Source organism: Stegodyphus dumicola, chromosome 2 (assembly GCF_044657685.1).
Source record: "Stegodyphus dumicola isolate Sdum_Otavi_A_Nest chromosome 2, ASM4465768v1".
NCBI classification, from domain to species: Eukaryota; Metazoa; Arthropoda; class Arachnida; order Araneae; family Eresidae; genus Stegodyphus; species Stegodyphus dumicola.
The window spans coordinates 76,309,810-76,323,869 of record NC_140769.1 but is presented as its reverse complement, the minus strand read 5'-3'; the positions used below and the strand labels follow the sequence as shown (position 1 = coordinate 76,323,869).

The following is a 14,060-nucleotide window of genomic DNA, read 5'->3' as shown; positions in this document are numbered from 1 at the left end:
AGCTAGTTTCTCCGAGAAATAAACTCTAAATTTTCGCACTGCACGTAATAAGGCCTTCCACTTCAGTTACCGGAGTAATTTCTTCGCGCTAGACCTAGAGTACTATTAAAATACGCTATTGGGTGCCCCTTCTTCATCATACTGCTTCTATTGAACAATCAGATGTATCCGGGCAAATTTGGAAATCAAGCATTGTCAAAATCGGGATTACAATTAATCCCTATTCTAGGATCTGGAAGGCCATGCCAAAGCGTTTAAAACATTGCCTTTTTCCTTGTTTAACTCTAAAAGGGGCTTGGCTACGTCTGAAAATTTTTATATAAACGTTCTGAGTGACCTTAAATCTTGAATACCTTCACAAGCAAATTTACATTTCTTGGTATTTGCTTTTACTGGTGTATCTTTTAATATAGAAAATACTTCCCGAAAGAATATAGGGATTCCTAGATTACAATTATATTATCTAGATACATTAAACAATTTTTACCACGACCGACTGAAGCATGATATCCATTGGCTCCTGAAATATTTCTAGACTGTTCGATAACTCAAAGATCAATATAAAAACGCATAAGTCCCTGATTTCGTGATAAAGGCGATTTTACTAACACCTTTCGGCTTGAAACTAATATTAGAATAAATATTTTATTTTTCAGGTGCTACCCACAGATAATACCCGCTTAATGAAACCTAAAAACAAGGTGAACCCGATCGTTTCAGACTCCTGCCAGCCCCAGAACCAAGTTCCGGATCCTGAGCTGAAGGAGAATAATTCGCAGAATATTGTTCCGAGCCACGAAGAAGCTCGGCGGAAACCCTTGAGGCCTTCCAGTCTCTTGTCCGAGGTTAGACCTCTGGACAATGTCCCTCAAAGTCCGGAGAATGACCACCGGCCGTCAGAGGAGTACGATGCTCCCTGGGAGTTCAAGTCCAACATTCTGAGGCCTTCCGTCAACGGGTCCATTTCGGTTCCAGAGAGGCTATCTCAGCCAATTTCCAATCAAAGCCAGTTGCCGTCTTCCTCCACACACGATAAACTGGAAAGCGAGGACCAGAAAGATAAGGACCTTCCAGTAGCTCTGCCCAAGGCAACTACAAAGCCAACTGGTAAGTTTGAAGAACTTTGTTTTCTGTACTTATATACCTAATATACTCTGGTAGAAGAAGCTGTACCCGTTTTCAGGTTTCAAATACTGCAATTTTATAAATAAGTTATCTTTTTACTGTTACTATGAGAACTGTGTAGTTTATATTCTTTTGTATGAATGCAAGTGGTTCCATTTAAAATCCATTTTGACAAGGTGAGCAGGACACTAACTGAATAATATTTCACCATCCGAAGCAATTCTGACGGATAGTTTACTTTTCAGCTTTGCGTCTATATTTCTGTCATCTGTCAATACAGAGATGAAAATTTGAAGATGCTAAGAAAGGCCTGCATGAACGTATCAAAATTAGTCTGTTCGTATACATTTTAATTGAATACTTTTTTTCTTTTATGAAGGATATGCATTTTTTCCTCCCGCTGGGTTATTTATTCTCGCCCATATACTGAGTACATGAGAATTACATTAGTTTCGTATTCGTGATCCAAATCTCACCTCTTGACCTCAGTGAAATAATGCTGAGAAAATTATTATGCAAATGCCCGATTAAGATCATTTATTAATCATTATCGTGCCCCTAGTTCTTTCTTCTGCAACAATATGAAGTATAGCAAAATTTGGCCATATTTAGCCCTTTGGAAGGCGCAGTTTATTAGTGAGATATTTTTCTAAGCTTAGGTCTAGTTGAGGAAAGTAACTACGCCAATTGAAGGGTTTAGTGATTTATTTATTTTTTTTTAATTCAAAGCAAAATGCTCAGTTGTATTTTTATTTGTTTGTTTATTTATTTCTGTAGCAGCTTTATGCACTCTAAAAGAGGAAAATTTTTAATTTAGTTTTACACTTACCTGATTTATTTTTCTTTCACTGAACATGTATTTTTGAAACGTTAACGTCTAGATTTTCAGTATTATATATAGAGTGACTGAACCTTTTTGGACCATGGCCGTGAGTAAATTTAAACATTTTGCATGGTATAAGTGTATAGCCATTCATTAAATATATCAAGTAATATAAATAAGAAACGTGGCTGAAATCTGATGAATAAAATTATTCAGTAATTATTTTTATGATGTAATTAGAAAACGTATTGTTAGACAGTTTCATTTTTTTCAATCTTTTAGTTAACGATTATCGGAAACCTCGTAATGGCCTTTAATTTGTCACCTTCATTCTTGATTCCTGTCATGCAAAGCTTCAAAACGTTTTGTAAAATATTATGCAATTTGTGATTTATGAATAAAAAAATTATGTTCTAGAAAAATTTGTATAGTTCTGAAAGCTGCCAAACTTTAAGCTGGAAATACATAGGTAGTCTAATATACAGGTAGTCCTAAAGAAATTTCTCCTTTGTCTACCCCCAGCCCCCCAACTACATTTATGTGTTTTGCAAACTGATGTCGAAATGCGAAGGGCTAAACAGCTGATTCCACCCTCCGCTAGCATTTCAACATAATTCCTATCGCTGTAGTCGTCATATTCATAAACCTCTTTCACCTAAGAAATTCAGCTAGAATTGTCTGTAGCGGTCTCCTAATTGCCTGAACTCCCGTCCCATTTCTCTGCTAGAATCGCCGATTTGGGAAAACCCCAAAGGCATTTCAACGCCATAATGTGCCGTCGAAGAGAATTCGAACCTAGACCCCTGAAACATTCTATAGAAAGTGGGGGATGTTTCGGCACTTTATTCCAGCGGGAACACCTATGATACCAGTCGTATTAACGCGTATACTCTTTCCGTCCTCTATCCTCTGTAGAAACGTTCTTCCCTAGAACTTACTTTCCTTGCAATCCGAATACATTAATTTCTAAGGAAACCGAATCTGCCGTGAGAGACTCATAAATATTCAGTGCTGCTCCAGAAATCCACTGCATGAATATTTATAGAAGTACGATATTTAATAAGTTTTTGAGATTTCATCGTTGTGCCTTTCCTATTTACGGTACGTTTGGCGCGCCTTTTAAAATTCATCGTGAAATACTGGAATTCCCATTAGTGCCGTCATAATTCGAGTTCTTTCTCTTATCTTTACTCTGCTGAAACACATAGTTCCAAGAAGTAGTCTTGTGCTGTTTAGAGTGCTTATATATGGTATGGTGTTCGGGGTGAACAAAGTAAAAGAAATACTGAAATGAACATGACGTTGCAGATCAACAAGGGATACATAAGAGGAAATCAGTATACAGTAATATCACTAAATCAATAAAAGCCAAGAATGTAGTACAAAAAATGCAAAAATTGCCAACTGCAGAGCAATGGTCACATTATTACTGTATTACCATTAAAAATTTTTTAATGTATTTTGTTTGATTTTGGACTGTACTGATCATTTTTTGGTATTTCTTGAATTTCGGTTAGGTTTGGTGTGCCTCTGCTTCCGCAGTGGTTAAGGAATATTTTATCAAGGGCTTAACAGAAATTTGGAAGGGAGAGCAGTCTGTAAACTTCAGTTTGCGATCTAGTACCTCAACGAAGATTTTTAAAGATATTTAAAAAAATTATAAAGTAAAAAGAAAACTTCAATCTGATCTTGGATGCCAGATTTCAGTTTAATCATTAAAAACCTTTAGTGGTTAAAATTATATATATGTATAATAAAAGCAAATTTCAGAGAAGTATTGATGTGGGAACACTGAGACGTAGAAACGTAGATCCATATTTTGAAGAAGAAGAATACTGAAATGCCGATCCACAATGAATAAGAAATTTGGCATTCGAGTTAGATTTAAATTATATTTATATTTAAACTGACATTTGTCGCAACAATTCATTTGACTCTCTAATCGTACCTATTCAGGAACATTTACATTTTTGATAATATTGTGATAGGAAGCGAGCACAGCGAAATTACGTCCAAAGCAGAGAATAGAGAGAGAAGCTAAAGTGCGTAGTTATCCAATATGGAAGCTCATGAAGAGGAGGGTTTTGATTTGAGTTAGAAAGGTTTCAGTTCGCAGAGTTCAAGTTCCCAATTATTAGTTACGCAATCATTTAGTTCCAATTATAGAAGTATTTTAAATGACGAACATATTAATGTTTTGGTAATGTCCATTTTTTTAAATTTAATTTTCGACAAATAACGAAATCTAACTTTTAATTCCGTGTCCCGGTTCCTATACTTATATTTGGGAAAGTTTTATACTCGTATTTCGGCAAAATTAATCGGAATACTTAATTTTTTTTAATTTGCAGTTTTTGATGTCATTTTCAACTTGTCTTGAGAGAATGGTTAAGTTAGAATATTTCCAGAAAATAAGTTTAAATGAAGTGCTGCAAAAATATAAGAAAAATTAGTTTATATGAAGTGCAGCAAAAATATAAGAAAAATGAGTTTAAATGAAGTACAGCAAAAATATAAGAAAAATAAGTTTAAATGAAGTGCAGCCGTATAAGAAAGTCACTTCCACATCAGATTTATTTTGACTTTTGTGGGTATACATACGTGCATCTTGATATATTTCCAAAAAATTAAGGCTATACATTAAAAGTACATGAATCTCGGCATTAAAAATCAAGAAAGTTAGACATTAAAAATCAAGAAAATTGCTCTTTCTAATGGCAGTTTTGGGAAATTTGGGCTTTCTTAGCAAAACCATGTGCCCATCTGAAAAGCTTAATTATTCAAGGACGAGTGAGGATTTATTTTAGTAGATAGTTACAATAAGTATTTTCCTAAAATGACAGTACTTTCTATTTTGCGATTACGCGAAATGTGTAAATTGACAACAACAAACATCTCGAAAAGATTTCCCGCGAATTGCTAAAAAGAAAGAATAAAGTACAAAATTTGGAAGAGTTAACACGAAGTTTAGCAGTTTCCCTGTAAATCCATGTTTTGTCATAATCCCCTCATAATATTCTTACGTATCCCTAATGAAACCAAGCTTTTAAAACTATGAACTGCGTTTAGAACTGCATAAAATTTTAAGATTTTCTTTTAAATAAATAATTCTGTGATTTAATGGAAACATAGTGCAGGTCTAGAACTATGATATAAATGCCTTTCAGTATATTGCTTATTGGCTAGAATCTTATTATACGGCTCTTTCTCAGAATCTTTTAGTAACTGATGTCTTTTTAGTGGATATATGTTTCTAGAATTGAATATGTTTTACTTTATAACTAAAAAAGAAATGAATTGTATCCTCTTCAAATGAGTAGCGGAAGTAATGCACATTCCTTACGAAAATGAAAATTTCCATTCGATAAGCATCAACCTAGCTAGTGTTTAACATCATTCACTCTTGAATTTTATCGCATGTAAAGTAATGATTATATCGCATGGTTAATGGCTGATATGTATTCATATGCACACAACACCATACTTAAACTGAATTCTGAAATTTTCAAAATTAATATGAGCGTATTTTACGGTGACCTTTTTTTCCCAGCATCGAACAAGTCAGTTGTGAATAATAATGTTACATGCATCAACTTTGAGTTTATTAAAAGCCGTTAAAATATAATAACCGAAATTTTAAGTACGTGCTAAACGAAACTGAGAAATGACCATTTAGTCCGAAGCATAAACGTCCGTAGATAATCTTGCCCAAGTGGAATAGTTCAGATTTTAATAACTGAAAGTTGCCTGTCTGGAGTAGACTATGTCACAGGTTAATTTTACGTGGAATAAAAGGAACAGATTTACCAAAATCCCGAAGCGCTTGTCATCGACTCAAGTCAAGAGCATGCCTTCCCTTTCCGCTCGACCTAAAATTCAATTTATTAAACTACGTTCATCTCATCGTATGCTTCTCCGACGAAAATGCCATCGAAAATCATCACCCGAATTGCCAATACTTACCCCGGAGCTTTAATTTTGGGTGCTTGAAAGAGGGCGTGTGAATAACTCCACCGTTTGATGGTATTTCAAGGCATTGTGATTGGAAAATAGGCGGTCCGTTTTAATCTGACGCTTGACTGCTAGCAAACGCGTCCTTTCTACTGGGGGGATTAGCTGGGGGTGGTAGTTTGGAGACGCGTTTTGACGTCTTGCGAGACGTGGTGAATCAAATTTTCTCCTGCATTCCATTTTTGTATTTTGACGTTTCAACAGTGCACGAGAAATCGCTGCCGTCAAGCGCATTTATGAAATATCTGTCCTTCCTATTCAAATCGCGACGGATTGGAAAATCGGGAAAAGGTAGATGATGGATTTTGAGGCATGCACGAGATCATTCTCAAATGAAAATTCCTGGGTTTTGAAAGCTCGATTGTAATGGCAGGGAGCGATAGCGGTGGTGGTGATACTAGGTATTTCGCTTAAAACTGGTTTGCATCAACTGTGGTACGTGAAAATTACGCAAAGAAAATGAGTGATGTCTGCTTAAAATTTATCTGTTAATTCCCTCTGCTTTATGTTTGAACTGCAATTTTATAGTTCATAGTTGCAAACATTCGTATTTAGCGCATTATAAGGATACCTAAACTGTTTTTAACCATGATGAGAAGTTTACGCTTTCTGGAACTTTATAGACTAGAAGGATTTTATAGTTAAAATTATTGCTTATTTATGCATTTGTTTTAGATCTGTAGAATCAGTAATTAAAAAGAATATTTATTCCTACTAATTTTAGCAACATAGCGAATCATATTGTTACAAATGAGTTGAACGCTATTATTTAAAGAGTTAATGCTTGATTTGTTTTTCAAATTGTTTATCTGAAATCTCCAGTATTTCTTCTTAAGTTTCACTTACTTTATTTCTGTAAACGCGTGCTGAGAGCAAAAGGTATTTATTTGTATCCATATCGTGAAGATTATTTCAATATAGAATTCCCGTATTGCTATAGTTCGATTTCTTTTTTCTGCATTTCTCTTTCTCATTCGGTCCTCCTTTCGTCTGTGTGTCAGTTGATGATGGCCAAATCCTTTGTGGTTTCTTTCTTCTTTTTGGTTGTTCTCGGAGAATCTTTCGCGCCGAGAGTGCTGTTTTCTTACAGCGCAATTTATTTTGATTTTTCTTGTTTCTTCCGTGTATTTTGCCGCATTGTTTGCAGATTTTATTCTCACATATGATGGTCTCTGAATATGTCCGTGAATAATATTTAGGTACACATATTATTCGTAATACTCTCTCCCCATTTGTTCATTGGGGGCCGAGTAATTAACAACCTTGAATAATGCTGTTTTCGCCGAGTTTATGCCTCTGAAACAAAATGATACATGACATTTTTATTAGTTTTCCTAATGTGTAATATAAATACGAAATAGTGCCCTTTAACTAGTCATCTGTTAAAACATCCTGTTAAGGTGTCACCCGTTGCGTTGTTATAATAAAATGTCTAACATTCTGTTCTTTAAATGGCATAACAAGGAATGAATTAAATTTATTTGGCAAAGTACACGAAGACTGCCCACTTTAGCAATGATGCTTTTGTGGAGGATTTTTATGGAAAACTAGCTTGTATTCACTTATGTTGAAAATCTGGAAAAATCCAGTGCTGTCACTTCTCTCCCTGAGAGTCTAAACCGAGGCAAACTAGCATTGCTGAGAGATCTTACCCATTTGGCAGTTGAGGACGACCTAAGAAGAGAAAGCCCACCGGTGACGGAATGGTTGAAGCCTCTGAATACTGGTGGTTCGAGTTGGGTTCAATCCCAGGCGAATGGGATGGCTGCGCGGTTGGGTTTTCGTAGTTTTTGCCGTGTTTAACGTAAATACGAGCCAGTTTCCCCCAGAAAGACGTCCACGAAAGCACTCTTCCTCTTAGGCGTATGGCCCTCGTGGCTTTGCCAAATTCATATAATCTAACGTAACCTTAAGAAGGGAAACTGCCGCCTAGACGGTATAGTGGTTAGGGGAGCCGACTGTTATACTAAAGGGCTCGGGTTCGAATCCCGGAGAAGGCATAGATGTATTTGTCCATCCTCTCATAGGAGGCAAATGCGGCTCACCTACTAGGTGCCTTCATAGTAAAGTAACCACCGCTTCTGACCACTTAATAGTGGGTAATGTCTGTAGATGGTTTGGGCCCGCCATTGGGGGGGGGAAGGAAGAGACACTTTTGAGGATTTACTGTGGTCGAGCTGGGCTGTATCCAAACGAAGTATGCATCAAACATGTCCAATTGGCTTTTTAATGAATTTACAAAGTTTCTCGAAAATATTTTTGTATTATCTTGCGTTTTTGTGCAGATGTTACCTTTATTTCCTAATAAATTAGTTGTTTTTACTACCATATAAAACAATGAATAAGTCATAATATGATGATAAAGCAGAAATTTTGGACAACAACATAAAGTTTATTGGTTACATTTAAACGCCTCTTTGCACTAAAATTTTCTATGTGTTTTCAGCAGACCCTGTAAAACGAAACGTGTATTTCAAAACTTTTGCATAAGTTTGTTACATTGTTCATCTGTCTGAAGAATGCATAATGAAACAAAACTTGTAAAATGTAAAATAAGGGCTTTTTTGCAAGTAATATTGCAATGGCATTGAAAGATGCCATTTGATTTTGCGAATATAATTTGAGGTCATGGAAACGCAGTGAGTTAACTATATTTCTTCTATAATAAGGTAACGTGCGCTGCCGAAACTGAAAATGCAGTGCTATGAAAATTTTATGGCATTATTGTGCCAATTTCGAAGTATGTTTTGGAAAACAGGTATAGCTAATTTAGTCACTTTTTGGTTAATGGCATTGTTGAAACTAATAAAAGAGCAAATGTTATACTGTTAAACTAATATTTGAGATTTCTTAGGTGTTTTCTTAGTCAGGACAAAGTTGAAGAATAACTTTTAATTCCTACTGTTTTAAGATAGAAAGATTTTAATAAATTTATTGTTTAATTATGTTAAGATTCAAATTTAAATATCTTTTAGAGGTGTTTAATGTACGCTGTATTCCAAAAGCAAAAATGTTACTTTTCGAAACTTTTGATATATTACATGGGCATTATTAAATATCTTAGTTTAAGCTTTTGAGATTTTTCCTGTAAAAGTATTTTGTTGAACTTGAGCTAGTTTCAGGGCGAGGTAGCTTTGGTTTAAGAACGGTTACTTCAGATTGCATGTATGCCAGCCTTAGTCCATTACCAGTGAGTCTTCAAAGATGTAATTATTGCTGCTTCTGAGAATGGCAATTATATCTGTGATCAATGAATGGTTCTTCATTTCTTGTGATCCAGTGATGTCCATCTTTTTCTGGGCTAGAGTAATGAGTTGGTTTTATAACGGATCAGTGTGTTTACTTCTGATAAATACTCAGCTACTTCTTTTCAAGAGCTGCAATCTGGTTAAACAAATAACTTTCTTGATTGAATAGCATACCCTTTTTTTTTTTTTTTTTTTTCCGGGAGGGGGCTATTGGGAAAAGTGAAGTTAGGTTCATGTACGAAAACTATTTCGTTAGCTCACATTAGAATTTCCCCAGTTTGACATTAGAAACCTACTCAGTGGAGTATTTCCATAATTTTTGGACTGTTGTTTTATGTTAAATCACATTACCATAAATGTATCGTGCGCTTTGCTTTGTCAAAAATTTTTTCACGCAGAGTTATTCGTAACCATTTGCCTGTTGGCGAAACATAAGATACTTAATTCATCTTTCGAATGTAATAAATAATATATATAATTGCGCAAGAAATTGAGTTATAAAAGCAATAAACGCAGTTCTTATTGATTATATATTTTTTAATTTGATAATGAATCTAGTATAAATTATTATACTAGATACACAGGGTTATTCAAAAAGAATGAACTACTTTTATAGCGCTGTATATTTTATGAAAGAACGAAATTTAAAGGGAACTAAAGAAGCGAAAAATGTTATATTGAAGATTTTCTTGTCCTGTTCAGCTGATTTGAGGGATCATAAGCTCACGACAACTTGAGTTGTCATCTTCCTTGGACTCTGCTGTGAAAACATTCCTCTGAAAGTTTGGAACGTCCAGGATTTTTTCTTTTTCGCATCTATCAACTGTAGAAACCGCCACCGAATGTTCAAAAATGCAGAACCCCTTTGGCTGACGTATCGCAGTTCCGAGTGTAAACACATGGCTGCTTTTCTTTTACCCTTGTGTACCGTCTTTTAGCCCGGTGTAAGCGTTGAGGGAAAACGAAGCGTTCAAAGTGGGACAGAGAACCAACCCTTCTTGCTGGCAATTACTCAAAACTTAAACACCAGCTCTTGTCCACTGTTTTTACTCGTCGAAGAAGTTCGAGGACTTCGAAATAAGATCATCCAATTTGAAAAACGCTACACATGCAGAGTTGTTGAAATTCCTAAAAGATACTTCTAACATCACATCATGTACCTAGTACAGAATCGTTTGCGACCAAAATAACCAAACGATTATGCGCTGTTTAACAAATTTCCTAAAATTACTGTGAGTAGACAGGTATGTGTAGTTATGTGATAAAAAGAGGCTTGTCTCGGCCTTATGATCTGAATTGTTACCTGTCGATAGGATAAGGAATTTTTTGGCTGAAGCGTCATTTGGGCGAAAAAACATAGCCTTATATCTTCTACCACGCATCATTTCAGCTTTTTCAATTGGCCTGTTATCAACTAGTATAAAATAATGAGCCATTTCATGAGATATTACCACCTAACTTAAATATCTTGCATCTGCACGAATCAGTATTTTCCATTATTTAAAAAATCATTTTTTTTAATTGGGCACTTACGTATTAACGCAACCACCTTGATGCAATTTGGCAATTTTTTACTGGGAAGTTGGGCCTCTTGCGAACTTTTTTCGTAAAAGATATCCACACTATCGATATTTATTGTTAGCTGGGAAGCCCATATACAAAATTTCGACATTCTGCGGCTACTTGTGAGTTATGCGAGATACATATATACGCACAGATGTCACGAAAAAAGTGTCTTCTGAATCCGTTTTACTAGCCATTTTGGAAAAAAAAAAAAAAAAAAAAAAAAGCCCTTTGTTCTGTCCGTACGTACAGGTGACAGGTGAGAGCAGGGTACGGACACCCGGGCAGCTTTCACTAACTTTTCGGGTATCGTCCGGATCTCGCAACTGTCCAGAAAAACAATAACCCAAACAGGGGGTGGTCGTAGGAGACAAACGTATTGCGGATTCTTACAATACCAATGCTTAATACAATGTATGACAATATAAAGATACTTACATAAAAAAAGTGGTGTTACTGTGTTGAATTATCACATTAGTAATACATCGTTATATATTATACCTATACATTAATATTGCACTCGATATATTAATACATACAATAATAAAATTTCCTAAACTCTAAGAAAATCATTGAAATTTATTCGAGAGCGGTCAAAATGGATATTTTCGTTGAAATACCCGAAGTATTTCGCGATTACGATACTTCCTTTGCTTCAAACAAGAAAGTAAAAATGATGTTTTGTTTACATTACTCTTGTATTTCAACAGGAATCAGTAGGAAGCAGAATATTAATTAGCTGTACACATGAAATATATGTGCAGTTTATTGTTAATGATTATTTAACGAATATTTATATATTCGATGTATTATGTAAAATTGTAATATTACATATAATCAAATTGCATATTAATGCTTATCTGTATTTTCTGTTTAATTTAAAGATTATGTTAATTTGGTTATGTAAATGAAATGAGTACTCAAGATAAGAACACACCTTCAAAACAAAAAACACACCTTCAAAATAACTGTTATAAATCAATTTCTCAATGCTGTGACCTTCTCTAATATTACTGCTGTTATCTCAAGCATTTTGCTCTCCGTTTTGCATTTCCCGTAGAAATTTTACTTTATTCTGGCGGCTTTTTGATAATTAAGTTAGTGATAAGTAAATTTTACATTTAATCAAACGTAACTTTTTTTTAAAAAAAAATAAGGCCTGGTTATCCCGCAATCTAGTTAATCCTTCCCGGTTAATCGCTCCGGATGATCTGAAGTCATTTATTGCAGGATTGAGAAACTACTTTTGAACGCCGCCTCTACTTCGTATGCCCGTTTTATTTATTCATAAACAAAAAAAAAAAAAAAAAAAAAAAAATTAAACTGAAATAGAAAGGCCTATCTTCAATAGAAATTTATTTAAAATCTATTCCAGTCTAAGGTTGCTATTTTCTCAAATTTTACAATTAGGATTAAATTTTGCTAAAAAACTTTTAATATTTGATTTGTTACAATCCGACATCCTTTACACTCACAAACCCGTCACTTCTATATCGAAATGCATGCGACTCAGTATTTCTAGTCAAGATCTTGATATCATTTCCGCTGATGGGAAACTTTTAGAGATAACTTTGTTTGTGCATTCCCTATGGACCATCTCCTATTTCCGTGAGTGGTCCATTTTTTTCCCTTCTGCGTCGATCTATTATTGTTTTTCTCGGCTGCTGTTTTTACTCCATGTTTTGCTTCTTTCGGAAATTTGTAACAGGAAAAGAAGCAGTTTTTACCGGAATGTTATATTTACAAATCACGTATGTTAGCAACACGGACTGCTCGAAAGCCTTGATTAAAACGCTTGTTTTCGTTTATTATTCTTTGAGGAGTAATCTTCTTTTTGTGAACATTTCTCTTTCATTTTATATTGCGTGAAACTATTTTAGTATTTGTTGCGATGTTTTAAAAGAAGTAGTTATTTCGTAAATATGCCGATTTTTTTTTCTTTCAGCATTGTTTCAGCGTTAACCTTCTGCAAACACCTGTAAATGCAGGAAATATTCGCGTTTGCGTAAATCTTTCTCTGTATTAATTTAAACGTACTTTTCCGTAAAAAATATAAATATATTGAAGAACTGGGAGTGGTAAATTGTATGAAGGAAATATTTCAAGATTTATTATATTTAAGATCCATTAGTTTGTTGTTTAGATATTAATTAATTAATTAGTAATTATTAGCTTTTTAAAAAGGATAGTATTTATTTCCGTGTATGCTGAGAAGTTTTTGCCACCCCCATCACTGATGTTTGAGATTCATTTACATGTGATTTCAAAGCGATTTACAGGTAATGATATTTATTATAGGTTAAATAACTGGAAAAAAATATTACTGTTATTTTATTTATTCATAATTTACCCTCAACAGAATTCGTAATAAGAATTTCTTAGTTTTCGAATGGATATGAGCTTGACACTCACCATCAGCTCATTTGATTGGTCTGGCTAAATTATACGACAAAGTATTCGCACTTTTGGATTTATAGAGCGATTTCAGGTTTGGCTTAGCATTGCTCTCATTATTAAAATTTATTCATTTGAAAACTGTATATATTTATTTTTAATATTTTACAATTACAGAGAGTTTCATTGACGTTATATATTAATTTATTTTTATTGATGCGAAAGTCGTTTCTAATGTTATATATTAAACATCATGGCAGCAGAATTTCTGTCGTATTTTTTTTTTCGACACATATTATCTACATTTAATGAAAAGTAAATAAATAAAAAAACCTAATAATAATCGTAAAATTTTGTAGTGATATAAAGATTGCAGTTAGATGTAATTTTGGATGTAATATTTCACTCAGTGTTTCCCTTTCACTGCCGTATGTTTCTAGGAATAACCGTGTTTGAATCTTAGGAAACTATCTTTGATATTACTATTTTGTTACCAGAATGTAGAAATTAATCTAGAATGATAATTTTAAAAACGGACCTTGGCCATTTAATAATCTTTAAAATATCAGCCTGTTTCATTTTGATATTAATGGAAGAATTTTTAGAAGGGGGGGGGAAGAATTTGGTGTAGATCAAGGTTTTCATCTGCCCTTGTCTCTGGCGTCTTAAATGCAGTGGACACATGCAGCGCCATTTGTTAAGAACATGGATTGACAATTTTTAATTAGAATAAAAATCGTTACGTGAATTTGATCGATGCTGAAAAGTATAAAAGGTTTAAAGAAATATCTTTCATCCGTTGAAAGAACTTAAAACGTATTGAGAGATTATAAATAGATAATCTGTATGCGCGTGTATGTGTATTTCCAGAAGAAAAAAAATCAATTAAATGCTTG

The 14,060-nt window shown here is 34.2% G+C and overlaps 1 protein-coding gene across 1 annotated transcript in view; it reads left to right on the top strand.

The window, feature by feature from the left end:
- LOC118185763 (uncharacterized) overlaps window positions 1-14,060 on the top strand; it is an 831,500-nt gene that overhangs the window by 709,220 nt on the left and 108,220 nt on the right. The window contains exon 5 of the mRNA XM_085810777.1: window positions 657-1,107. Coding sequence (XP_085666903.1) covers window positions 657-1,107 — 451 coding nt within the window. The remainder of the gene's footprint in view (window positions 1-656; window positions 1,108-14,060) is intronic.